A 26,500-nucleotide genomic window follows, 5' to 3' on the forward strand; every position below is an offset into this window, starting at 1 on the left:
CAAGGTTGGCAGACGGTGGTGGCCGTCTGCAGGAGTGGTGGAGCAACGCGGAACCGTAGGACCGGGGTCGGGGAGACGGCCCGCCGGTACCGACCGGGGAGCGAAGTGAAGCCAGCACACACAGGCAGGGCCATTGGACCCCGACCAGGCTTGGAGCCGCCGACAATAGTCAGATCCGAATGTGACTGGAACCCCAGGGGTTTCACAACAGCAAAAGTCCCGATTGAAGGCAACCGCCCACACCGTGAGAGTATACAGCTACCGCCTAAGGCTAGAGACCCAAGGGCCAGCGCCTGCGGGCAAACGGGCTCCTCCGGTACCCATACACCGGGGAGCAGACTACCGTTGGGAATCCATAGTAGTCAGAAGGAGAACATCAAGGGGCAGGGAAAGACAGCCGCCATCACCTGTCCGGGGAGAAACACTGCAGCCGGCTGCGCGACCCGTCCATCCAGCCGTTTGGTTTACCGAGGACTTTGTACCTTTCTTGCTGAGTGAGTACACCCGTGCCATCCGGCACCGCGCCGCGCTGTCCCTGCAACCCCGGCACCTCGCCAACCCTGCCTCCCCGTCACAACATCACCGGGCCCCGGGACCACCGACCCCTACCCACGGAGGGGGAAAACAACATACCAGCTGCTCCTTACCATCGCTCCCGGGATCCCTGTCATCAGCAGCAGTGGTGCCTATCTTCACCACGACCCGTCGGTGGCGTCACGGACTAAATCCCCCAAACCAACCACCCCTTCCACTCACGGGCGAGGAGCGCCGCTCGAGTCCCCGGATCCGGCCCACCGCTCGAGCCACCGAGCAGCAGCAGCGGCGGACCCGAGCGTTAGCGAGAGCGCAGCAGCGACGGCGTCCTCCCCGCCCGCGACAGTGGCATGATGTACGATAGCCAGACCCCTCTAGTCTTTAATCAGGGTACACTAGCTGCTCAGCATTATATTGATTTGGTGGTGGAACCAGTGGTACGGCCATTTCTACCAAGTGTCCCAGGAGCTGTTTTTCAATACAACCACCCCAGGCCGCATAGTAGCATAAAGTGCTACTATGGTCTGCAGAATCTATGGACTTGTATCCCATTGAACACACCTGGGCCGTTATTGGTCGGCAATTGCAAAGGGAACTGCCAACAGATCTTGAGGAATTACATGCCCAAGTGCAATCAGCACAGCAGAACATTTCTCAGACAACCCTTAACACTAGAAGTCCCAGAGAGGGGTCATTTAACATTTCTACCTTTGGAACCCAGAGATTGGTCGAATGACCTGAAGGATTTTAGCTAATATCCTATTATCACTGTCTTTTGTTCTGTAATTAAGGCCATTACTGTCGCACCACAGGAGGTTGTTTTTTTCCAACCTTCTGTGGTGAGACTGTAATGGCCTTCATTACAGTTTGGACTTCATTTAACCCTCTTTCGGGACTTCAGGGGGGAGCTCAAAATTTCTGGGACTTCTAGTGTTAAAAGGTTGTTTCACAAACTAAGTACATTTTAATCAATTTATCTTGGAATAATAATAATTTCCACAATTGGATGTGTTAAATCAAAAAGTTCCTGTGCCGAGATAATCCTATAAATGTGCCCCTGCTATGTACTGTGTAATGGTCGTGTCTTGTGATACAGGAACATGGTCTCAAGAAATCACAAGTCCTGGCAGGGGAGGTAACAAATAAAGGAGAATGCTCATATTACAGGTTGGGATCACAGATGCTTTTTGCGAGGTTTTACCTCACAGAAAGTAGCATCTATGATCCCATGCTGTCCTGTCTATAGATACTCTCTTTTGTTTCCTCCCTTGCCCAGGAGATATGTTATGTTTCAAACCTGATCATGCACGGTCAGACACAACTGTTTGGCATCTGTGAAATTAAAGGGAATCTGTCAATGGATTTTTCTACCTCATCTGAGAGCAGCATGATATAGGCAAAGCCGTCCTGAATCCAATATTGTATAACTCAGTTTACTGAGTGCAATCGTTCTGATATAATCAAAGATTTTACTTTTTGTATGTAGCAGAGCTGGGATAGCTGCCTCCGGCCACACCAGTCTTTCAGTGCACATTTCCATAGACAGAAGCTGCTAATCACAGAAGGGGTGGCGTCAGACTACAGCTCATGTACTCCTCAGTCAGAGTAATGATAAAGCTAGGAAGCTTAAACTAACATTGCAGGCAAACAAAAATACAGTTTGAGATAAGAGAGGGCTGGCTGTAAACTGCATATTAACTCTTCAAGCATGCTGTCTTCAGATTATGAAGAGAAAAACCTGCTGACAGATTCCATTTAATAGATTTTTGGTGACATACCTAACAGTGGCATCCGTCGTTCCCCAGTCTACCACTGCATCCATTTAGCTTCCATTAAATGGATCCTATATTAGTCTACACATGACGAATGACATGGTTAGGCATCCATCAAAGCCTCCAATTAAAGTATACATCATGAGCTTTTTCAGTTATCTTTGTTAGAGGGAGGCCAAAAATGCAAACTAAATATCCTCAGAGGGTAATCTCTCACTTGATGGAAATGCATAGCTCTACGTGGGTTTGTCTGGCAGCTGATCATCGGCGATCGAGGAGCTGGAACTATAGCCATTAGCGCTATTAAAAGGATAGCTTGGCTTTATTTTACATCAGTCACTATAACAGCCTGTTGTAATTTACTTTCTGCACAACATTCTCTGTTCATTTTTACTTTGCCTTCCAAAATTCCACTTCGTTTTATTACAGGCAAATGCTTTAAGTATTTTTAGATCTTATTTGCATTGCACAAAGTGATCATCTTTACACTCATCTAAATGTTTCCACTTGATAATTTGCATTATGTGGTTAAGCTATTCCTATGCACAAGTTCAATGAACGCTTACGTGAGGCTAGAAATCTGGCTGCGAGAGCTTGTGTTTCTTCAGCTCTGCCCTTCCACAGCATCAGTACAGCGCGAGTCAGATTTCTACCCCGATCAAAAAACACTTCTTAAGCAAATGCCTTGTATGCATCAACACCACCATGAAGATTATATTTTGCAAAATAATAAATCAAAGCACTCAAAACTAAATGTCAGAAGAACAAAAAAAAACCTCAAACCTTATTTATATCACATAACATTTAAACTTGGGGGAAAAAAGAACACAGGACGAGAAACCCCGTAATGACCAAGTGGTGTAAGCTTATGGTGCAAGAGTAAGGTCGGGGCCACACGGGGATTACTGCGATGCTCGCATGACACGCGGCTCGCATTGGCAGCACAGCGGGAGCCGAGTGTCATGCTAGTATCCCTGCGACTGCGGTCCGACTGTGCGAGCGGACCTCAGCTGCGGGGGGCAAGCCGGCTCTCAGGAGGGGCGGGTCAGCGCTGCGGAAGGGCGGGGCGACACGGAGGAGGAGAGGGAGGGATTTATCTCCCTCTCTCCTCCGTAGCTGGGTATTGCGATTCTCGCTCTGCACGTGTGGTACACCGTTGTACCGCGAGTGCAGTGCGATTTTCTCTCGACCCATTCACTTGAATGGGTGCGAGAGAAAAGAGTCTCGCATAACAATCGCAGCATGCTGCGATTGTTTTCTCGGTCCGATTATCGCTGAGAAAATAATCGCTCATAGGTGCTGACACATAGGCTAATATTGGTCCGAGTGGAATGTGATGTTTTATCGCACTCCACTCGCACCGATTTTCTCGCCGTGTGGCTTAGGCCTAAAGCTCCTACTCCTGCAATCTAGCAGGAGAAAGTCCAGTGCCCGGCTGTCAGACAAGCAACGGACCTCGGGAAGAAGAAAGAAACTGCAACTGCAAGTTGTCAATTGTGACCGTGTGCAATGTGCACAAACACTACCACAATTCCCCTGTACTCACAGTTAGTGGGCAGTCACGTGACAGTATGTATGTGATTTCAGATTATTTATTTAACTCACTTATATAGCATGATTAATTTGACAGCGCTTTACTATTTTATGATAGGTCTAGGAGGGGCGTTACCTGAGATTTCTCTCTGGGGGCGTGTATTTCTTCCCCTGTATCACCAATCGTAAACAGGCAGCAACATGCAGTGGAAAAAAGAACATGTCCCCATAATACCTTAGAGCAGGTTTCTCAGTGACACATGTAATGACAGGCAGTCTGCTCTCCACACTGACCTCACTGCAAAGCTATGTGTGACTATAAAGTGTTGGGAGCAGAGATGAGATTATAAACACCTTTTGGCTTTGATCTCAGGGCAGTCAGTATAGGCGAGAACAGTACAGAACTGTTTTGTTACAATATGTAGCTCTACTTTTACAAAGCTGTCAACTCAGCCGTACACCCTTTTCCCCACCCTGACTGCCGTGAGATGAAAGGGATTAGTAATTTCTGCTTTGCTCCTCCCACTAGTAAGTACTAGACGGTGAGAGCAGTGAGGAGAACAGGACTGTTTGTCTTTACATGTATAATAACACAAGAGAAAGCCTGTTGTAAGTCATGTTCTGGGGACATGTTCTTTTTTGCCTGTATGTTGCTGCCTGCTTATGATTGGTTAACATTATACAGGAAAAGAAGTACACACCCCCAGGGACAAATCCCTGGTAACGTTCTCTCGGACTTAACCCCTCTCTTGGAATGTAGCTACTTTACATACTCAGTCAGGCTTTGGTGGTCAATCCTGGAAACCAGCTGTACACTATGTAAGATAATAGCTCTCATTGCCAGAGAATGAGACCAAAAAGCAAATGCAAACTTGCTTTTTTTGAATGCTGTCTAACTAAAACAAATTAATAAACTTTAGATAAAAAGCTTTAACTCTGCAGACGACTAGAATTTTTTTTATATTTTCTGAAACATTATTATACTGGCTATGTAGTAATCAGAGGTAAATGTATCTATGTGACATCCCAAGTATCTATAGGTCATGAGGTGGCTAGCTCAACATGCTAAAAATACGTCCTATTTAAAGCAGGTTTATCACCAGCGCTAACAATGCAATCTGCATACATTATCCTATCTTTAAACTAGATACCCATTTTAATTTGAGAATTATAGAGCAATTTGTTTTCAAAGCAAGTCCACCTGCCTCGTCATGTCTAATTTTTAATAACGTACACAATTTGTACAGTCAATTCTAGAGACAGATCAACTTTTTAAGACAATGATGCTAAATCTGTAATTTTTATCTTTATACTCACTTGCATTGGCCAATTGTAAGCCTGTAGATAGGGTATGTGTTGCATGCTGATGCATAGAGAATACATCTATACTAACAATAAAATGGAAAGGACTTCCTCGTTAGCATGGGGCACACAGCCCATTTGTAAACTCCCGGCAGAATGAAAATTTATAGAATGTTAAATATTACAGATTTGGAATAAGAGTTTATTCAATGATCTGTGGGATAGGATACGAGAATCAGCAAGTATAAGGGAGGCAGAAGTAGAGAAAGCCATAACTGTCAGAATTTCACAATCCTCCTCCTATCCAAGAGCACAACAAATATTTCGGTGCTGTAAAGTTCCAAATGAATTTTACAAACTAAAAACATCAGGGTCCTTGAAGGGGTTTTTCATGCCTTAATTTAGATACAGTGGAACCTTGGTTTACGAGAACAATCCGTTCGGGGATTCTGCTTGTAAACCAAGTTACTCGTCTAGCAAAGCAAAATTTCCCATAGGAAATAATGGAAGCTCAGACAATTCGTTCCACAACTTGTTCAATGTCCCATCCTAGTCCCCTTTTGTGCCATTCCACACACGTACAAACACGCACAAACTTAGATATTATGCTCACCTTACGCTCCCTCGCCGGCCTCTTGGTTCTTGTAGTTCGCTGGTACAGGATGTGTTCAGGTAACCATGGCAACCGATGCCGGAGCTTCCGCTGCCAGCGTGCTGACGTCAAAGGCATGAGCCGCATGCCTCTGATTTGTCAGTGCGATGCCTTTGAGAAGCGGCTGACAGCGGAAGTTCCTCCATCGTTGCGATGGTTACCCGATACACATCCCGTACCGGCGGACTACAAGAACCAGGAGGCCGGCGAGGGAACGGAAGCTAAGGTGAGCATAATATGTGTGTGTGTTTGTGCGGACTGCAAGAGCGGGTCAGAGTGCGGTGAAAGTACGGAATCGGAAGTGTGTGCGGTATTTGTTTGTACAGCAAAGCTTGCTCGTAAACTGAGTTACAAATTTACAGCAAGCTTTCCTCGTATAGTGAAATACTCGCACACCAAGTTACTCGTAAACGGAGGTTCCACTGTATGTCCCCAGTGTTATGAATAAATGACAAAATAGTACATACTCATCTACGGATGGCTGTCACTCTACCGTCCTGCTGGCAGGGACCCCCTCAGTCTCTTCTCCTCTTCTTGCCTGGTTGGCACATAACCGGTGCAACGATGACACACTATTTGCCAATGCAGCCAATAATTGACTGCAGTGGATAGGTGCCGACCAGGCAGGAAGGGAAGAAGGAGAAGAGACCGGCAGGAGACCAGGCAACAGAAAAGTTAGCTTTTCTTACAACTTTTCGGTTTCTATAGACAAGAAGGCATCTCACTTACTATTAGCACATTCGGTTACGCTGGATTCATTCTGTGAGCGTTCTGTATACCGCACATGTTTGCTTGATTTTTTTCTGCGCATCCTGCTGACCACATTTAGTGGAAAGGAATTGACTGGTGAATCGGGGATAATGCCATCATCACCATCACCATGATCTTCTGCAACTTCTTCATGCATCTTTTTTATTGACCTAAACATTAAAGAATATTTCAGTTGTGGGATCGCATAAACAAGTAAAATTTTGATGATTTATATATTTTCAGTTTAGTTTAATAATTTTAAACTGATATAAGAAACATACAAAAAAAAAGAGAATTTTGTTTACTTACCGTAAATTATTTTTCTTATAGTTCCGTATTGGGAGACCCAGACCATGGGTGTTTAGCTTCTGCCTCCGGAGGACACACAAAGTACTACACTTAAAAGTGTAGCTCCTCCCTCTGAGCTTATACACCCCCTGGTGAGCAGACCCAGCCAGTTTAGTGCAAAAGCTGAAGGAGAATAGCCACCTACAAGTAGAACAGACCAAGAGCTGGAACAACCGGAGACTCTGTCCACGACAACAGCCGGTGATAACACGCGGAACAAGAAAATTGCCAACAGGCAACAGGGAGGGTGCTGGGTCTCCCAATACGGAACTATAAGAAAAAGAATTTACGGTAAGTAAACAAAATTCTCTTTTTCTTTATCGTTCCTTTGGGAGACCCAGACCATGGGACATTCCAAAGCAGTCCCTGGGTGGGAAATAAACAGAAAAAACTAAGAAGTAGGCAGAACCTAACTTCACAAATGGGCGACAGCCGCCTGAAGGATGCGTCTGCCCAAGCTCGCATCTGCCGAAGCATGAGCATGCACTTGGTAGTGCTTCGAAAAGGTATGCAGGCTAGTCCAAGTGGCAGCCTGACAGACTTGTTGAGCCGTAGCCTGGTGCCTGAAAGCCCAAGAGGCACCGACAGCTCTGGTCGAATGTGCCTTGATCCCCGGCGGGGGAGGCACCTGAGTACTCTGGTAGGCGTCCGAAATGGTCGATCTAATCCAACGTGCTAAGGTCGGCTTAGAAGCAGAGAGGCCCTTGCGCCGACCTGTGGTTAGCACAAAAAGAGAAGTGCACCGCCTAAGTGTAGCGGTGCGAGACACATAGATCCGGAGAGCACGCACCAGATCCAGAGTATGCAGCGCTTTTTCAAAGCGATGAACAGGAGCCGGACAAAAGGAAGGTAGGGTAATGTCCTGGTTAAGGTGAAAAGGAGAGACCACCTTAGGAAGAAAGTCCGGAGTCGGACGGAGAACCACCTTGTCTTGATGAAAAACCAAAAAAGGTGACTCCGAAGAGAGCGCAGCCAAATCAGAAACTGTCCTGAGGGAAGTTATGGCCACCAGAAAGGCCACTTTCTGTGAAAGACGATACAAAGAAACTTCCCTAAGAGGCTCAAAGGGGGGTTTCTGCAAAACCGTGAGAACCAAATTAAGGTCCCAGGGATCCAAGGGCCGCCGGTAAGGCGGAATGATGTGAGACGCGCCCTGCATGAAGGTGCGGACCTGAGCCAGCCGAGCGAGACGCCGCTGGAACAGAACTGACAGAGCTGAGACTTGTCCCTTGAGAGAGTTGAGGGACAGTCCTAGCTGCAGACCGGACTGTAGAAAAGACAGAAGGGTCGGCAAGGAGAAAGGCCAAGGAGGATGGTCGGTAGAGCGACACCAGGACAGGAAAATTCTCCAAGTCCTGTGATAGATCTTAGCGGAGGAAGACTTACGGGCCCGAGTCATAGTGGAGATGACTTCAGGAGGAATACCAGAAGCCGTCAAAATCCAGGACTCAAGAGCCACGCCGTCAATTTGAGAGCCGCAGAATTCAGGCGGAAAAACGGACCTTGCGAGAGTAGGTCTGGACGGTCCGGGAGATGCCACGGCATCTCTACGGACAGATGGAGCAGGTCTGGATACCAAGCTCGCCTGGGCCAGTCCGGTGCAATGAGGATGACTCGACGGCCCTCCATTCTGATCTTGCGCAGGACTCTGGGCAAGAGAGCTAGAGGGGGAAACACGTAGGACAGACGAAACTGGGACCAGTCTTGAACCAGAGCGTCCGCGGCGAAGGCCTGAGGATCGTGGGAGCGAGCCACGTAAACAGGAACTTTGTTGTTGTGACGGGATGCCATTAGGTCCACGTCCGGAGTGCCCCATTTGCGGCAGATTGACTGAAACACTGCCGGGTGCAGGGACCACTCGCCACCGTCCACGGTTTGACGGCTGAGATAATCTGCCTCCCAGTTTTCCACGCCTGGGATGTGGACTGCGGATATGGTGGACTTTGAGTCCTCCACCCATTGAAGGATGCGTTGTACCTCCAACATTGCCAGGCGGCTGCGTGTCCCGCCTTGGTGATTGATGTAGGCAACCGCTGTCGCGTTGTCTGACTGGACTCGAATGTGCCTGCCCGCTAACAGGTGGTGAAAAGCTAGGAGAGCTAGAAGCACGGCTCTGGTTTCCAGCACATTGATTGAAAGGGCTGACTCGGACGGAGTCCAAGTGCCCTGCGCTCTGTGGTGGAGACATACCGCTCCCCAGCCGGATAGACTGGCATCCGTGGTGAGGATCACCCAGGACGGGGCCAGGAAGGAGCGCCCCTGGGACAGAGAGAGGGGCCGAAGCCACCACTGAAGAGAGCTGCTGGTCTGTGGCGACAGAGCCACTAACCTGTGTAAGGAGGAAGGCCGCTTGTCCCAACAGCGGAGAATGTCCAGCTGCAGGGGGCGCAGATGGAACTGGGCAAAGGGAACAGCCTCTATTGACGCCACCATTTGACCCAGCACCTGCATCAGACGCCTGAGGGTATAACGGCAGGGCCTCAGCAGAGAGCGCACCGCCAGTTGGAGGGACTGCTGTTTGACTAAGGGCAACTTCACAAGTGCCGGCAAAGTCTCGAACTGCATCCCTAGGTACGTGAGACTCTGGGTCGAAGTCAGAGTGGATTTGGGCAGATTGACCAGCCACACAAATTGGGCTAGAGTGGCGAGAGTGAGCGAGACACTCCGCTGACAGTCTGCGCTGGATGAAGCCTTGACTAGAAGGTCGTCCAGGTAAGGAATCACTGCCAACCCCTGTAGGTGCAGAACCGCAATCACTGCTGCCATGACCTTGGTGAATACACGAGGGGCTGTGGCCAACCCGAAGGGGAGAGCCACAAATTGGAAATGATCTTCTCCGATTGCAAAATGTAGCCAACGCTGGTGTGAAACTGCAATTGGCACATGCAGATAGGCATCTCTGATGTCGATGGACGCCAGGAAATCCCCTTGGGTCATTGAGGCAATGATTGATCGCAGAGACTCCATGCGAAAGTGCCGCACCTGAACATGCTTGTTGAGAAGCTTGAGATCCAAAATGGGCCGGAAGGTACCGTCCTTTTTGGGGACTAGGAAGAGATTTGAGTAGAAACCTCTGAACCGTTCCCGGGCGGGAACCGGTACAATTACTCCGTTGGCCTGCAAGGATGCCACGGCCTGCGAGAAGGCGGCGGCCTTGGAGCAGGGGGGAGTTGAGAGAAAAAATCTGTTTGGCGGGCTGGAAGAGAATTCTATCCTGTAGCCGTGGGAGATGATATCTCTCACCCACTGATCGGAGACGTGTTGAAACCAAGCGTCGCCAAAGTGGGAGAGCCTGCCACCGACTAAGGACGTTGCCGGAGCGGGCAGATAGTCACGAGGAGGCTGCCTTAGTGGCAGGACCTCCTGCGGTCTTCTGTGGACGCGCTTTTGGGCGCCAGTTGGATTTCTGGTCCTTGGCTGAGTTAGTGGACAAGGCCGAGGGCTTAGAGGACGACCAGTTGGAGGAACGAAAGGAGCGAAACCTCGACTGATTCCTACCCTGGGCAGGTTTCCTGGCTTTGGTTTGTGTCATGGAAGTACTCTTCCCGCCAGTAGCTTCCTTAATAATTTCATCCAGCTGTTCTCCGAACAGCCGGGACCCAGCAAAAGGGAGCCCAGCAAGGTACTTCTTTGAAGAAGCATCTGCCTTCCACTCTCGAAGCCACAAGATCCTGCGGATAGCGAGGGAATTAGCCGAAGCCACCGCAGTGCGGTGAGAAGCCTCCAGCATGGCAGACATGGCATAGGATGAAAAAGCTGAAGCTTGGGAAGTCAAGGCAACCATTTCGGGCATAGATTCCCTGGTGAGGGAATGCATCTCCTCTAGAGAAGCAGAGATGGCTTTGAGAGCCCACACTGCTGCAAAGGTCGGGGAAAACGAGGCCCCCGCCGCTTCATATACGGATTTGGCCAGAAGGTCAATCTGGCGGTCAGTGGAATCCTTAAGGGAGGTGCCATCAGCCACCGACACATCGGTCCGGGCTGAGAGCCTAGACACCGTGGGGTCTACCTTTGGGGAATGAGCCCACTCCTTGACCACCTCAGGTGGAAAGGGAAAACGGTCATCAGAACCACGCTTTGGGAAGCGTTTGTCAGGACAGGCCCTGGGCTTGGTAACAGCGGCCTGAAAACTGGAGTGGTTAAAGAACACACTCTTTGCCCTCTTAGGCGAGGTAAACTGGTGCTTTTCTGCCAGAGAGGGTTGCTCCTCTGATACTGGCGGATTGAGATCCAGTACAGAATTAATGGAAGCAATCAAGTCACTAAGATCTGAGTCACTTTCGGACAGATCAATGGGGTACATGGAGTTAGCCCCCGAGCCCCCTGTAAAGGCATCCTCCTCATCCTGCGAGTCAGCTCTTGAATCAGAGCCGCGGGAGGAGGAGGGAGAGGGAACCCTGCGTCTCTTCTTAGGAGGACGGGGTCTGGGACCTGATGATGAATCCTCTGTGAGCTCCGGTCCTGAGAGACCCCTAGCAGCAGAGGCACCCTGTGAAAGGGGCTGATGCATATTCAGCAAAGTCCTGGACAGAAGTCCCATGGACTTAGCAAAAGACTGGGAGATAGACCTAGAAAAGGATTCTACCCAAGCCGGGGGCTCAGCCACAGGAGCAGGAGCAGCCTGAGAGACCACTGGGGGAGAGACTCCAGGCTGTGGCACCGCCAAGGTAGAGCAGGCATCACAATGTGGATAGGTGCTCAGTTCAGGCAGCAGGAGCTTACATGCAGCGCATAGAGCATAAAGCTTTGGAGACTTGCTCCTCGTGTGAGACATGCTGCTGGAGTGGGGGCTCTGCCAGAGAATGAACCCCAGAGAGTATATACAGAGGTCCACAACCAGAGACCGGTTGTGGCTTACCAGACCGCTGGAGCGGTGTTGTGTGCCCTCCAGATCCCGAAGCCCGGACCCCCAAACACAGCACCTCAGTAGGGATGCAGAACGCAGACCAGCGCTGAGTGAACTCTGAGAAAATGGCCGCCGGAGCGAAGAGAGGGGGCGGGACTTGCATGAAGAGCGGGATCTGGAGGGCCATAGAGACCTACAGGGGAGTAGACACGCACAGCAGTGGGGAGTGTCCCTCCCCTGTGCAGAACGGCCGCCGGGAGGAGCCGAGCCTGTCCCTCTGCATGAGTGACATGCGAGGGCAGTGAAACGAAACTAGGCCTCCGGCGAAGCCGGAGCCTAAATTTGAACGGCGAGGCCGACGCGCAGGCACCATCGGCGCGGTTCTCGGGCGACAGCTAGAGAACCCGCCGGAAATGTCAGTAAATACAGTAAGCACACTCTCCCCAAACAATAAAGCACAGGGACCCCCAAATATAAACGTCTCAGGTACTTAGCTGCTGAGACGCAGGGCCAGGTCCCTGGGGATGAGTGCTCCGGTCCAGTAGGGTCCTGAAGGGCTGCGGATGGAGATCGGTGTCCTGCCAGGCATGGAGACCGTGCTGGCTCCCACTTCAAGCCAGAGCCCAGGAGGGATGGTGAAGGAGCACGGCATGTAAGGCTCCAGCCTAGGAAATCAACCTAACAACACCGCCGACACAGTGGGGTGAGAAGGGACATGCCGGGGGTCCAGACGTGGACCCGCAGTTCTTCAAACTCATTCCAAAAGGAAAAAATCATATGAGAATGCATGTGTGGATGTATGCCTCCTGAACACAAAGCGATAAACTGGCTGGGTCTGCTCACCAGGGGGTGTATAAGCTCAGAGGGAGGAGCTACACTTTTAAGTGTAGTACTTTGTGTGTCCTCCGGAGGCAGAAGCTAAACACCCATGGTCTGGGTCTCCCAAAGGAACAATAAAGAAACACCAAAAACCTGAGCTGAAAGTTGCGTCTCACTTTTCTGTGTATTTAATCTGGGACACAGCTGACCACTTGCCACCATTCATATTGGAGTTTTGACATGACACAAGTCAGGTATTGATAATGTTTTTAACTTCAGTAGGTTAGGGACTGTCTCAGATGGGTACACCGTGACGAGGTGAGACAGCTTTTTACCTTTTTGCAAAGAAGGGAATTTTGTTTACTTACCGTAAATTCCTTTTCTTCTAGCTCCTATTGGGAGACCCAGACAATTGGGTGTATAGCTTCTGCCTCCGGAGGCCACACAAAGTACTACACTTTAAAAAGTGTAACCCCTCCCCTCTGCCTATACACCCTCCCGTGCATCACGGGCTCCTCAGTTTTGGTGCAAAAGCAGGAAGGAGGAAACTTATAAATTGGTCTAAGGTAAATTCAATCCGAAGGATGTTCGGAGAACTGAAACCATGAACCAAAAGAACAATTGAACATGAACAACATGTGTACACAAAAGAACAACAGCCCGAAGGGAACAGGGGCGGGTACTGGGTCTCCCAATAGGAGCTAGAAGAAAAGGAATTTACGGTAAGTAAGCAAAATTCCCTTCTTCTTTGTCGCTCCATTGGGAGACCCAGACAATTGGGACGTCCAAAAGCAGTCCCTGGGTGGGTAAAAGAATACCTCGATGAGATGAAAAGGGTATACCACCTTAGGGAGAAATTCCGGGACCGGACGCAGAACCACCTTATCCTGGTGAAAAACCAGGAAGGGGGCTTTGCATGACAGCGCTGCCAGCTCCGACACTCTACGGAGCGATGTAACTGCCACTAGAAATGCCACCTTCTGCGAAAGACGTGATAAAGAGACATCCCGCAGCGGCTCGAAAGGTGGTTTCTGAAGAGCCGTTAGCACCCTGTTAAGGTCCCAGGGTTCCAGCGGACGCTTGTAAGGTGGGACTATGTGGCAAACTCCCTGCAGGAACGTGCGGACCCGCGGCAGCCTGGCTAGACGCTTTTGAAAAAATACGGATAGCGCCGATACTTGTCCCTTGAGAGAGCCGAGAGACAAACCCTTGTCCATTCCGGATTGAAGGAATGAAAGAAAAGTGGGTAAGGCAAAGGGCCAGGGAGTAAAACCATTATCAGAGCACCAGGATAAGAAGATCCTCCAAGACCTGTGATAGATCTTGGCGGACGTTGGTTTCCTGGCCTGTCTCATAGTGGCAATGACATCTTGAGATAACCCTGAGGACGCTAGGAGCCAGGACTCAATGGCCACACAGTCAGGTTGAGGGCCGCAGAATTCAGATGGAAAAACGGCCCTTGTGACAGCAAGTCTGGGCGGTCTGGGAGCGCCCACGGTTGACCCACCGTGAGATGCCACAGATCCGGGTACCACGACCGCCTCGGCCAATCTGGGGCTACGAGAATGGCGCGACGACAGTCGGACCTGATTTTGCGCAGCACTCTGGGCAGCATCGCTAGAGGAGGAAATACATAGGGCAGTCGAAACTGCGACCAATCCTGAACTAATGCGTCCGCCGCCAGAGCTCTGTGATCTTGAGACCGGGCCATGAATGCCAGGACTTTGTTGTTGTGCCGTGACGCCATGAGATCGACGTCCGGCGTTCCCCAGCGGCGACAGATCTCTCGAAACACGTCTGGGTGAAGAGACCATTCCCCCGCGTCCATGCCCTGTCGACTGAGAAAATCTGCTTCACAGTTTTCTACGCCCGGGATGTGAACTGCGGAGATGGTGGAAGCTGTGGCTTCCACCCACTGCAGAATCCGCCGGACTTCCTGGAAGGCTTGACGACTGCGAGTGCCGCCTTGGTGGTTGATGTATGCGACGGCAGTGGCGTTGTCCGACTGGATCCGGATCTGCCTGCCCTCCAGCCACCGATGAAAGGCCAATAGGGCTAGATACACTGCCCTTATCTCCAGAATATTGATCTGAAGGGATGACTCTATCGGAGTCCAGGTTCCCTGAGCCCTGTGGTGAAGAAAAACCGCCCCCCACCCTGACAGGCTCGCGTCCGGGGGGTAGGAAGGATTTTCCCTGCGACAGAGAGTTGGGAAGGAGCCACTACTGAAGTGACGTCTTGGTTGCAAGGGAAAGAGAGACGTTCCTGTCGAGGGAAGTCGACCTACTGTCCCATTTGCGGAGAATGTCCCACTGGAGTGGCCGCAGATGGAATTGCGCGAAGGGCACTGCCTCCATCGCTGCCACCATCTTCCCCAGGAAGTGCATGAGGCGCCTCACGGGGTGTGACTGACCCCGAAGAAGAGATTGCACCCCTGCCTGCAGCGAAAGCTGTTTGTCCAGCGGTAGCATGACTACTGCTGACTGAGTATGAAACTCCATCCCAAGGTACGTCAGTGATTGGGTCGGTGTCAACTTGGATTTTGGGAAGTTGATGATCCACCCGAACTGCTGGAGAGTCGCCAGAGCGACGGAAAGGCTGTTTTGACACGCCATCTGAGAGGGTGCCCTGACCAGAAGATCGTCTAAGTAGGGAATCACCGAGTGGCCCTGAGAATGCAGGACCGCCACAACAGATGCCATGACCTTGGTGAACACCCTTGGGGCTGTCGCCAGGCCGAAAGGCAAAGCCACGAACTGAAGTTGTTCGTCCCCGATGGCGAAACGCAAAAAGCGTTGATGTTCGGGTGCGATCGGCACAAGGAGATAAGCATCCTTGATGTCGATCGATGCTAGGAAGTCTCCTTGTGACATTGAAGCGATGACCGAGCGTAGAGATTCCATCCGAAACCGTCTGGTGCTCACATGTCTGTTCAGCAGTTTGAGGTCCAGAACGGGACGGAACGAGCTGTCCTTCTTTGGCACCACAAACAAGTTAGAGTAAAAACCGCGACCATGTTCCTGGGGGGGAACAGGGATCACAACTCCTTCTGTCTTCAGAGCGTTCACCGCCTGAAAAAGTGCATCGGCTCGCTCGGGGGGCGGAGAGGTTCTGAAGAAACGAGTCGGGGGACGAGAGCTGAACTCTATCCTGTAACCGTGAGACAGAATGTCTCTCACCCATCGGTCGTGAACATGTGGCCACCAGGCGTCGCAAAAGCGGGAGAGCCTGCCACCGACCGAGGATGCGGTTCGGGGATGCCGAGAGTCATGAGGAGGCCGCCTTGGAAGCGGTGCCTCCTGCGGCCTTTTGGGGGCGTGACTTGGACCGCCACGCATAGGAGTTCCTCTGGCCTTTCTCCGGCCTGTTGGACGAAGAGGATTGGGGCTTGGCGGAGGGACGAAAGGACCGAAACCTCGATTGTATTTTCCGTTGCTGAGGTCTCTTCGGTTTGGACTGGGGTAAGGAGGAGTCCTTTCCCTTGGATTCCTTAATCGTTCGCCAAACAAGCGGTCGCCAGAAAACGGCAAACCGGTTAAGAACCTCTTGGAAGCCGAGTCTGCCTTCCATTCGCGCAGCCACATGGCCCTGCGGACTGCCACAGAGTTAGCGGATGCCACAGCTGTACGGCTAGCAGAGTCTAGGACTGCGTTCATGGCGTAGGAAGAAAAAGCTGACGCTTGAGAAGTCAAAGACGCAACTTGCGGAGCAGAATTGCGTGTGACAGCATTAATCTCAGCCAGACAAGCTGAGATAGCTTGGAGTGCCCACACGGCTGCAAAGGCCGGGGCAAAAGACGCGCCCGTGGCCTCATAGATGGACTTCACCAGGAGCTCTATCTGCCTGTCAGTGGCATCCTTTAGTGATGAGCCATCTGCAACCGATACCACAGATCTAGCCGCCAATCTAGAGACTGGGGGATCCACCTTGGGACATTGAACCCAACCCTTAACTACGTCAGAGGGGAAGGGGTAACGTGTGTCAGTAAGGCGCTTAGTAAAGCGCTTGTCCGGAACCGCTCTGGGCTTCTGGACAGCATCTCTGAAGTTAGAGTGATCGAAAAACGCACTCCGCGTACGTTTAGGGAACCGAAACTGGTGTTTCTCCTGCTGAGAAGTCGACTCCTCTACAGGTGGCGGCGGGGAAGATATATCTAACACCTGGTTGATGGACGAGATAAGGTCATTTACTATGGCGTCCCCTTCAGGTGTATCAAGATTGAGAGCAACGTCAGGGTCAGAGCCCTGAGCTGCGACGTCCGCCTCGTCCTCCAGAGAGTCCTCAATTTGGGAACCCGAGCAGCGTGAAGAAGTCGGGGAAGATTCCCAGCGGGCCTGCTTAGCCGGTCTGGGACTGTGGTCCGGGCCGGAGTCCTCCACATGAGACCTAGGGCCCCCCCTGGGAACGTGCTGCGGCGCGGACAGAGAGGGGCCTGGAGGCGAAGATCCAACAGGGCCCGGGGCCTGTGGAAGGACCGGTCTGGACTGCAAAGCTTCAAGCAGCTTGGCAGACCATTTGTCCATAGACTGAGCCATGGATTGTGAGAGTGATTCAGATAGTTTTTCAGCAAAAACTGCAAACTCTGTCCCTGCCGCCTGGACAGGGGGAGCAAGGGGTTCTACCTGAGCCGAGGGGCCCACTAGTGACCGAGGCTCCGGCTGAGCAAGTAAAACAGGGGTTGAGCATTGCTCACAGTGAGGGTAGGTGGAACCCGCAGGTAACTTAGCCGCACAAGAGGTACAGGTCGCAAAATAACCCTGTGCCTTGGCACCCTTGCTCCTTGTGGACGACATGCTGTTGTCTCCTAGGAGAGTGATCACTGAGGGTATATGGGAAAGGGTATACAGCCCGACCAAACAGAAATATATAAATATTTATATATAGTATCTATTCCGGCACCCTAAGGGGGCCAGCACCGGGTGACCGGTGTGGCTTACCGACCGCTAAAAAGCGGAGTGTGTGTCCTCCAGATTCCCTGCCTTAGGTCTCCCAGCGTTGCAGAGCTCTTTCCTGGAAATCCTCCACAGGCAGAATGCCAAAAAAATGGCTGCCGGAGCTCTCTGGGGAGGAGTGGGGCCGTGGGCGGCGCTAGAAAAGTGCGGGAATCTGGAGTCCCCACAGTGATCAGTGAGGGGGGAGGAGGCATACAGGATGCTCCGGCCCTCACAACCGACGTCAGGTCGGCAGTCCCGCCCTTACCCCTGATAGACAGGCCCGGGGGCGGGAGTTTTGCTACTAGGCCGCAATTGAAGCCGGGGACTAAATTTAAGACCGCGGCCGACAAACAGGCGCGGTCGGCGCGGAAGTCCGCCGGCCGTCACAAATAAGCAGCTGCTGCAGCGTCCGGGATGAAGGCGCTCCATGCACATCCCCCATGGGGGTACAGAGTACCTTAGTGATGCAGGGCCCGGTCCCTGAGGATAAATAAACTCCTGTCCGACAGATTCCCACAGGGGCTGCGGAGGGAGCACGGTCCCAGTGAATGGATGACCGCTCAGGATCCCACTTCTCCCAGAGCCGCTAAGGGATGGTGAAGGAGACGGCATGAGGCTCCGGCCTTTGTACCCACAATGGGTACCTCAACCTTAACAGCACCGCCGACGTAGTGGGGTGAGAAGGGAACATGCCGGGGGCCCCGTGGGGGCCCACTTTTCTTCCAACCGATAACTAAAATGAGAATGCATGAGTGGATGTGTGCCTCCTTCCACACAAAGCATAAAACTGAGGAGCCCGTGATGCACGGGAGGGTGTATAGGCAGAGGGGAGGGGTTACACTTTTTAAAGTGTAGTACTTTGTGTGGCCTCCGGAGGCAGAAGCTATACACCCAATTGTCTGGGTCTCCCAATGGAGCGACAAAGAAAATGTATACACTAAGTACCCTGTTATCAAGCACTTGCAATTTATTTATTTATAGTCAGGGTATTTTTCCTACAATTTTTCTCTTTGTTTTTTTCTGATATAAGAAACAGCTTATATCATGTTAGGATCTTTACCCGCCATATGTAAAGTTGTCATTTTTCATTTGTTGCACTCAAATACATTGCTCATAAACATTCACTAGAAAGTCCTCTTAGATTATATAATGCAGAAGTGTACCCTACATATTCACAGCAGATTATCAAATCAAAACTGGTGAGTATAAGTGGTGAAAATCCTCACAAAGAGGATGCAGATTGAAGGGGGTAACAGGATTGGACTACATACAGTTAATGTATAGTATACAACCATACGCGGACATATGAGCTATATACATAGAATAGACTTAAGCTTGTTATCAGAGTGGTCTTACTTTGGTTTTGCCAGGTTTACTAGCTTTCACTATGAACATAAATCATTACTATAAACATTTATATTAGAATAATATAAGCTTATCATATTTAGCTTTCAGAATGAAAACAATAGGTGCAATATTTGGGCCACAACACTAGTTTCAAGTTGAGGATCAAACATTTTACTTAGTGATATGTGTCAGTAAGATGTCATTCAGATGTCTGTGTATCACAGTCCAAGTATGGACCACGAAAAACTTGACAGCTGCATAGGCATATGAGTCCGTCAAGTTAGTATTAAAAGACCTGTTATGTGTGACACCTACCAGCGATCAGGGCCCTGCTGTGAGATCGCTAGTTGTTGCCGAATGGTCAGGACCATTTTCTTCAAAGGCGATGTCCTGCTGGGCAGGATGCATCGCTGTGTTTGACACCTACCAACGACCTCCTAACACAGTCCCAACGCCCGCCGAGATCGTTATACAGGTCGCTCATCGTTACTGCGTCGTTGGTAAGGTCTGACTGTGTGACATCTCACCAGCGACCTCCCAGCGACTTACCAGAGATCCTTATTAGGTCACATCGTTGTCGGCATCGCTGGTAAATCATTGTGTGTGACTGGGCCTCAACTCTTAAGGCTGCTTTACACACAACGATATCGCTAGTGATCTCGTTAGCGATGTGACACGCCAAATTGCAGATACGATTTGCCGAGATCGCACATAAGTCGTTTTTGTAGCGCCGGTCACAAAACGACCTATGTGCGATCTCAGCAAATCGTATCTGCGATCTGGCGTGTCACATCGCTAAAGAGATCGCTAGCGATACCGTTGTATGTAAAGCAGCCTTTAGGAGATGTTATTCGTCTAAGGCTCTGCTTGGGTTACATTTAGTTTTTTGCAATTCTTACATGTTAAACTTTCTGACAAATTGCATGAATTAGTAAAATATATTTCAGAAAAATCATATATGTGTTAAAGCAGTTATCCACTACTCAGAAAACCCCTCCTCACTCCTCATGGTTGCCCCGATTAAAATGAAAAAGCTTATACTCATCTCCCGAGCCAGCACGTGAGGTTCTTGCCTCTCTCCCCAACTTTGGACGTATAGTAATCAACAGAAAGTGAGTGGTAGCTGCAGCTCTCACTTCCTCTTGATTACTTATTTGTCTGCAGTAGGGGACAGTGAAGCCGTTGGCGGTTGGGTGCGGGGCTCATATGATGCGAGAACCTCAGGAGAGCGAGTGCAGACACCACTGGAATGGTGCCGCCATGAGAGGAGAGGAAAGAAGGGAATTTTGTTTAATTACCGTAAATTCCTTTTCTTCTAGCTCCAATTGGGAGACCCAGACAATTGGGTGTATAGCTTCTGCCTCCGGAGGCCACACAAAGTATTACACTTAAAAGTGTAAAGCCCCTCCCCTTCTGCCTATACACCCCCCGTGCCTCACGGGCTCCTCAGTTTTGGTGCAAAAGCAAGACGGAGGAAAGTTATAAATTGGTTTAAAGTAAATTCAGTCCGAAGAAATTTCGGAGAACTGAAACCATTGAACATGAACAACATGTGTACACAAAGAACAACAGCCCGAAGGGAACAGGGGCGGGTGCAGGGTCTCCCAATTGGAGCTAGAAGAAAAGGAATTTACGGTAAGTAAACAAAATTCCCTTCTTCTTTGTCGCTCCATTGGGAGACCCAGACAATTGGGACGTCCAAAAGCAGTCCCTGGGTGGGTAAAGTAAAACCTCGAAATAGAGCCGTAAAACGGCCCCTTCCTACAGGTGGGCAACCGCCGCCTGAAGGACCTGCCTTCCTAGGCTGGCATCTGCCGAAGCATAGGTATGCACCTGAAGGTGTTTCGTGAAAGTGTGCAGGCTCGACCAGGTAGCTGCCTGACACACCTGCTGAGCCGAAGCCTGGTGCCGCAAAGCCCAGGACGCACCCACGGCTCTGGTAGAATGGGCCCTTAGCCCTGAGGGAACCGGAAGCCCAGAAGATCGGTAAGCTTCGAGAATAGGTTCCTTGATCCACCGAGCCAGGGTTGATTTGGAAGCCTGTGACCCTTTACGCTGGCCAGCGACAAGGACAAAGAGTGCATCCGAGCGGCGCAGGGGCGCCGTACGAGAAATGTAGAGTCTGAGTGCTCTCACCAGATCTAACAAGTGCAAATCCCTTTCACATTGGTGAACTGGATGAGGACAAAAAGAGGGTAAGGAGATATCCTGATTGAGATGAAAGGGGGATACCACCTTAGGGAGAAATTCCGGAACCGGACGCAGAACCACCTTGTCCTGGTGAAACACCAGGAAAGGGGCTTTGCATGACAGCGCTGCTAGCTCAGACACTCTCCGAAGTGATGTGACTGCTACTAGGAAGGCCACTTTCTGCGAAAGGCGTGAGAGAGGAATATCCCTCATTGGCTCGAAAGGTGGTTTCTGAAGAGCCATCAGCACCCTGTTCAGATCCCAGGGTTCTAACGGCCGCTTGTAAGGAGGGACTATGTGACAAACCCCCTGCAGGAACGTGCGTACCTGTGGAAGTCTGGCTAGGCGCTTCTGAAAGAACACAGAGAGCGCTGAGACTTGTCCCTTAAGGGAGCCGAGCGACAAACCTTTTTCCAATCCGGATTGAAGGAAGGAAAGAAAAGTGGGCAAGGCAAATGGCCAGGGAGAAAAACCCTGATCAGAGCACCAAGATAAGAATATCCTCCACGTCCTGTGGTAGATCTTGGCGGACGTTGGTTTCCTAGCCTGTCTCATAGTGGCAATGACCTCTTGAGATAACCCTGAAGACGCTAGGATCCAGGACTCAATGGCCACACAGTCAGGTTGAGGGCCGCAGAATTCAGATGGAAAAACGGTCCTTGAGACAGCAAGTCTGGTCGGTCTGGTAGTGCCCACGGTTGGCCCACCGTGAGATGCCACAGATCCGGGTACCACGACCTCCTCGGCCAGTCTGGAGCGACTAGGATGGCGCGGCGGCAGTCGGACCTGATCTTGCGTAACACTCTGGGCAACAGTGCCAGAGGAGGAAACACATAAGGGAGTTGAAACTGCGACCAATCCTGAACTAAAGCGTCTGCCGCCAGAGCTCTGTGATCTTGAGACCGTGCCATGAATGTCGGGACCTTGTGGTTGTGCCGGGACGCCATTAGGTCGACGTACGGCATCCCCCAGCGGCAACAGATCTCCTGAAACACGTCCGGGTGAAGGGACCATTCCCCTGCGTCCATGCCCTGGCGACTGAGAAAGTCTGCTTCCCAGTTTTCTACGCCCGGGATGTGAACTGCGGATATGGTGGAGGCTGTGGCTTCCACCCATAGCAGAATCCGCCGGACTTCCTGGAAGGCTTGCCGACTGCGTGTTCCGCCTTGGTGGTTGATGTATGCCACCGCGGTGGAGTTGTCCGACTGAATTCGGATCTGCTTGCCTTCCAGCCACGGCTGGAACGCCTTTAGGGCAAGATACACTGCCCTTATCTCCAGAACATTGATCTGAAGGGAGGACTCTGGCTGAGTCCAAGTACCCTGAGCCCTGTGGTGGAGAAAAACCGCTCCCCACCCTGACAGGCTCGCGTCCGTCGTGACCACAGCCCAGGATGGGGGCAGGAAGGATTTCCCCTTCAACAGAGAAGTGGGAAGAAGCCACCACTGAAGGGAAGCCTTGGCTGCCCGAGAAAGGGAGACGTTCATGTCGAGGGACGTCGACCTCCTGTCCCATTTGCGGAGAATGTCCCATTGAAGTGGACGCAGATGAAACTGAGCAAAAGGAACTGCCTCCATTGCTGCTACCATCTTCCCTAGGAAGTGCATGAGGCGCCGCAAGGGGTGTGACTGGCCTTGAAGGAGAGATTGCACCCCTGTCTGTAGTGAACGCTGTTTGTCCAGCGGAAGCTTCACTATCGCTGAGAGAGTATGAAACTCCATGCCAAGATATGTCAGTGATTGGGCCGGAGTCAGATTTGACTTTGGAAAATTGATGATCCACCCGAAACTCTGGAGAGTCTCTAGAGCAATGCTCAGGCTGTGTTGGCATGCCACTTGAGAGGGTGCCTTGACAAGCAGATCGTCTAAGTAAGGGATCACCGAGTGTCCCTGAGAGTGCAGAACTGCTACTACTGTTGCCATGACCTTGGTGAAGACCCGTGGGGCTGTCGCCAAGCCGAAAGGCAGTGCCACGAACTGAAGGTGTTCGTCCCCTATGGCGAAACGCAGGAAGCGCTGATGCTCTGGAGCAATCGGTACGTGGAGATAAGCATCCTTGATGTCGATTGATGCTAGGAAATCTCCTTGGGACATTGAGGCGATGACGGAGCGGAGCGATTCCATCCGGAACCGCCTGGTTTTTACATGTTTGTTGAGCAGTTTTAGGTCCAGAACAGGACGGAAGGATCCGTCCTTTTTCGGCACCACGAACAAGTTGGAGTAAAAACCGTGACCCTGTTGCTGAAAAGGAACAGGGATCACCACTCCTTCTGCCTTCAGAGTGCACACCGCCTGAAGAAGAGCATCGGCTCGCTCGGGGGGCGGAGATGTTCTGAAGAACCGAGTCGGAGGACGAGAGTTGAACTCTATCCTGTAACCGTGAGACAGAATGTCTCTCACCCAACGGTCTTTTACCTGTGGCAGCCAGGCGTCGCAAAAGCGGGAAAGCCTGCCACCGACCGAGGATGCGGTGTGAGGAGGCCGAAAGTCATGAGGAGGCCGCTTTGGGAGCAGTTCCCCCGGCGGTCTTTTTAGGACGTGACTTAGACCGCCATGAATCGGAGTTCCTCTGATCCTTCTGAGGCCTTCTGGACGAGGAGAATTGAGACCTGCCCGCGGACCGAAAGGACCGAAACCTCGATTGTACCTTCCGTGGTTGAGGTCTGTTTGGTTTGGACTGGGGTAAGGATGAGTCCTTTCCCTTGGATTGTTTAATGATTTCATCCAATCGCTCACCAAACAGACGGTCGCCAGAAAATGGCAAACCGGTTAAGAACTTTTTGGAAGCAGAGTCTGCCTTCCATTCACGTAGCCACATGGCCCTGCGGGCTGCCACCGAATTGGCGGATGCTACCGCCGTACGGCTCGCAGAGTCCAGGACAGCATTAATGGCGTAGGACGCAAACGCCGACGCCTGAGAGGTTAAGGACAGCACTTGCGGAGCAGACGTACGTGTGACTGCATTAATCTGCGCATGACAAGCTGAGATAGCTTGGAGTGCCCATACGGCTGCGAATGCTGGAGCAAAAGACGCGCCGATAGCTTCATAGATGGATTTCAACCAGAGCTCCATCTGTCTGTCAGTGGCATCTTTGAGTGAAGCCCCATCTTCCACTGCAACTATGGATCTAGCCGCCAGTCTGGAGACTGGAGGATCCACCTTGGGACACTGAGCCCAGCCCTTGACAACGTCAGGGGGGAAGGGATAACGTGTATCCTTAAGGCGCTTGGAAAAACGCTTATCTGGACAAGCTCGGTGTTTCTGGACTGCCTCTCTGAAGTCAGAGTGATCCAGAAACGTACTCAATGTACGCTTGGGAAACCTGAAACGGAATTTCTCCTGCTGAGAAGCTGACTCCTCAATTGGAGGAGCTGGGGGAGAAATATCCAACACCTGATTGATGGTCGCTATAAGGTCATTCACTATGGCGTCACCTTCAGGTGTATCTAGGTTGAGAGCGGCCTCAGGATCAGAATCCTGATCTGCTACCTCTGCTTCATCATCCAGAGAGTCCTCATGCTGAGACCCTGAACACTGTGATGAAGTCGAGGGAATTTCCCAGCGAGCCCGCTTAGGCGGCCTGGAACTGCGGTCCGTGTCAGAGACCTCACCCTGGGACCTATGGGTCACCCCAGGAGCACTTTGCTGCTCCAACTGAGGGGGGCCTGGGGTCAATGATTCAACAGTGCCCGTGGCCTGAGTCACCGGTCTGGACTGTAAGGCTTCTAGTATCTTAGCAGACCATTTATCCATACTCTCAGACAGTTTGTCAGCAAATACTGCAAACTCCGTCCCTGTCACCTGGACAGTGGTAGCAGGTGGTTCCACCTGGGCCACCAGTAGCAGAGGCTCCGGCTGAGTAAGTGCCACAGGGGCCGAGCATTGCACACAATGAGGATCGGTGGAACCTGCCGGTAGTATAGCCGCACATGAGGTACAGGTTGCAAAGTAAGCCTGTGCTTTGGCACCCTTGCTTTTTGCGGACGACATGCTGTTGTCTCCTCTGAGTACAATCCAGGAGGGTATATAGCCAAAAATCAACAGTGCGACCGTACAGTGTAAATGTATAGCATATAAGCATATATATATATGTACACTTCGGCACTCAGTGGGGCCAGCACCCAGGTGCTGCTTACCGACCGCTCAAAGCGGTTGTGTGATCACCAGATTCCCTGCCTGGGCCTCCCAGAGCCGTGTTGTCTCTCCTCTCCAGCGTCAGAAGTGCTGACAGGAATGGCTGCCGGCGTTCTGTGGGGAGGAGGGGGCCGTGGGCGTGCCCTAGAAAGTGCGGGAATCTGATGCCCCACTGTGCTGAGTGAGGGGGGAGGAGGATACAAAGTATGCTCCAGCCCTCAGCGCTGACGTCCTGTGCAGCGTCCCGCCCTTCCCCTGACTGGCAGGCCTGGGGGCGGGAATATGCGATACTAGGCCGCAAAAGCCGGGGACTAAAGTTATAAGCGCGGCCGGCAAATAAGCGCGGCCGGCGCGGTAGTCCCCGGCGCACTAACACACCCAGCAGTGCTGCAGTGTGTATGGCACAAGCGCTCCATGCGCGGTCCCCCAGGGGGACACAGAGTACCTCACAGTAGCAGGGCCTTGTCCCTGACGGTACCCGGCTCCTGTCCAGCAGATTCCCCAGGGGCTGCGGAGGGAGCACGGTCCCAGTGCCTGGAGACCGATTAGGATCCCACTTCACCCAGAGCCCATTAAGGGATGGGGAAGGAAAACAGCATGTGGCTCCTGCCTATGTACCCGCAATGGGTACCTCAACCTTAACAGCACCGCCGACCAGAGTGGGGTGAGAAGGGAGCATGCTGGGGGCCCTGTTATGGGCCCTCTTTTCTTCCATCCGACATAGTCAGCAGCTGCTGCTGACTAAGATGTGGAGCTATGCGTGGATGTCAGCCTCCTTCGCACAAAGCATAAAAACTGAGGAGCCCGTGAGGCACGGGGGGTGTATAGGCAGAAGGGGAGGGGCTTTACACTTTTAAGTGTAATACTTTGTGTGGCCTCCGGAGGCAGAAGCTATACACCCAATTGTCTGGGTCTCCCAATGGAGCGACAAAGAAAGCTTTTTTTCTCTATCGTTTCATTGGGGGACACAGGACCATGGGTTATGCTGCTGTCACTAGGAGGCTGACACTAAGTAGACATAAAAAGTTAGCTCCTCCCCAGCAGTATACACCCCGAGCCAGAGGCGGGCTCAATTCAGTTTTTAGCTTAGTGTCGTAGGAGGCTGATGTGGGCCGTCTCGGCCCCCCTCAGCCATTTGATTTTTGCGCTTTTTTCCCTTTTCGGCGCCGCTCATCACTCTCATACCTGTCTTCTCATTTCTGCAGGTATTTTCTTCATCACTCTTCCTCCGCAGCCCTGTGGGTACCACTCCCCAGGGTCGCAGGGGCTGGAGATTTCGGGCCCTCTCCCCCGTCCATCCCCGTGGTACCACTCCCGGGGTTGCGCGTGTGGGCAGGTT

General features: G+C 51.5%; 1 protein-coding gene across 3 annotated transcripts in view; it reads right to left on the reverse strand.

The window, feature by feature from the left end:
* RBBP8 (RB binding protein 8, endonuclease) overlaps positions 1-26,500 on the reverse strand; it is a 146,551-nt gene that overhangs the window by 58,812 nt on the left and 61,239 nt on the right. For all 3 annotated transcript variants that reach the window (XM_075314456.1, XM_075314457.1, XM_075314458.1), the window contains exon 7: positions 6,523-6,713. In XM_075314456.1, coding sequence (XP_075170571.1) covers positions 6,523-6,713 — 191 coding nt within the window. The remainder of the gene's footprint in view (positions 1-6,522; positions 6,714-26,500) is intronic.

This window comes from Anomaloglossus baeobatrachus, chromosome 6 (assembly GCF_048569485.1).
Source record: "Anomaloglossus baeobatrachus isolate aAnoBae1 chromosome 6, aAnoBae1.hap1, whole genome shotgun sequence".
NCBI lineage: Eukaryota > Metazoa > Chordata > Amphibia > Anura > Aromobatidae > Anomaloglossus > Anomaloglossus baeobatrachus.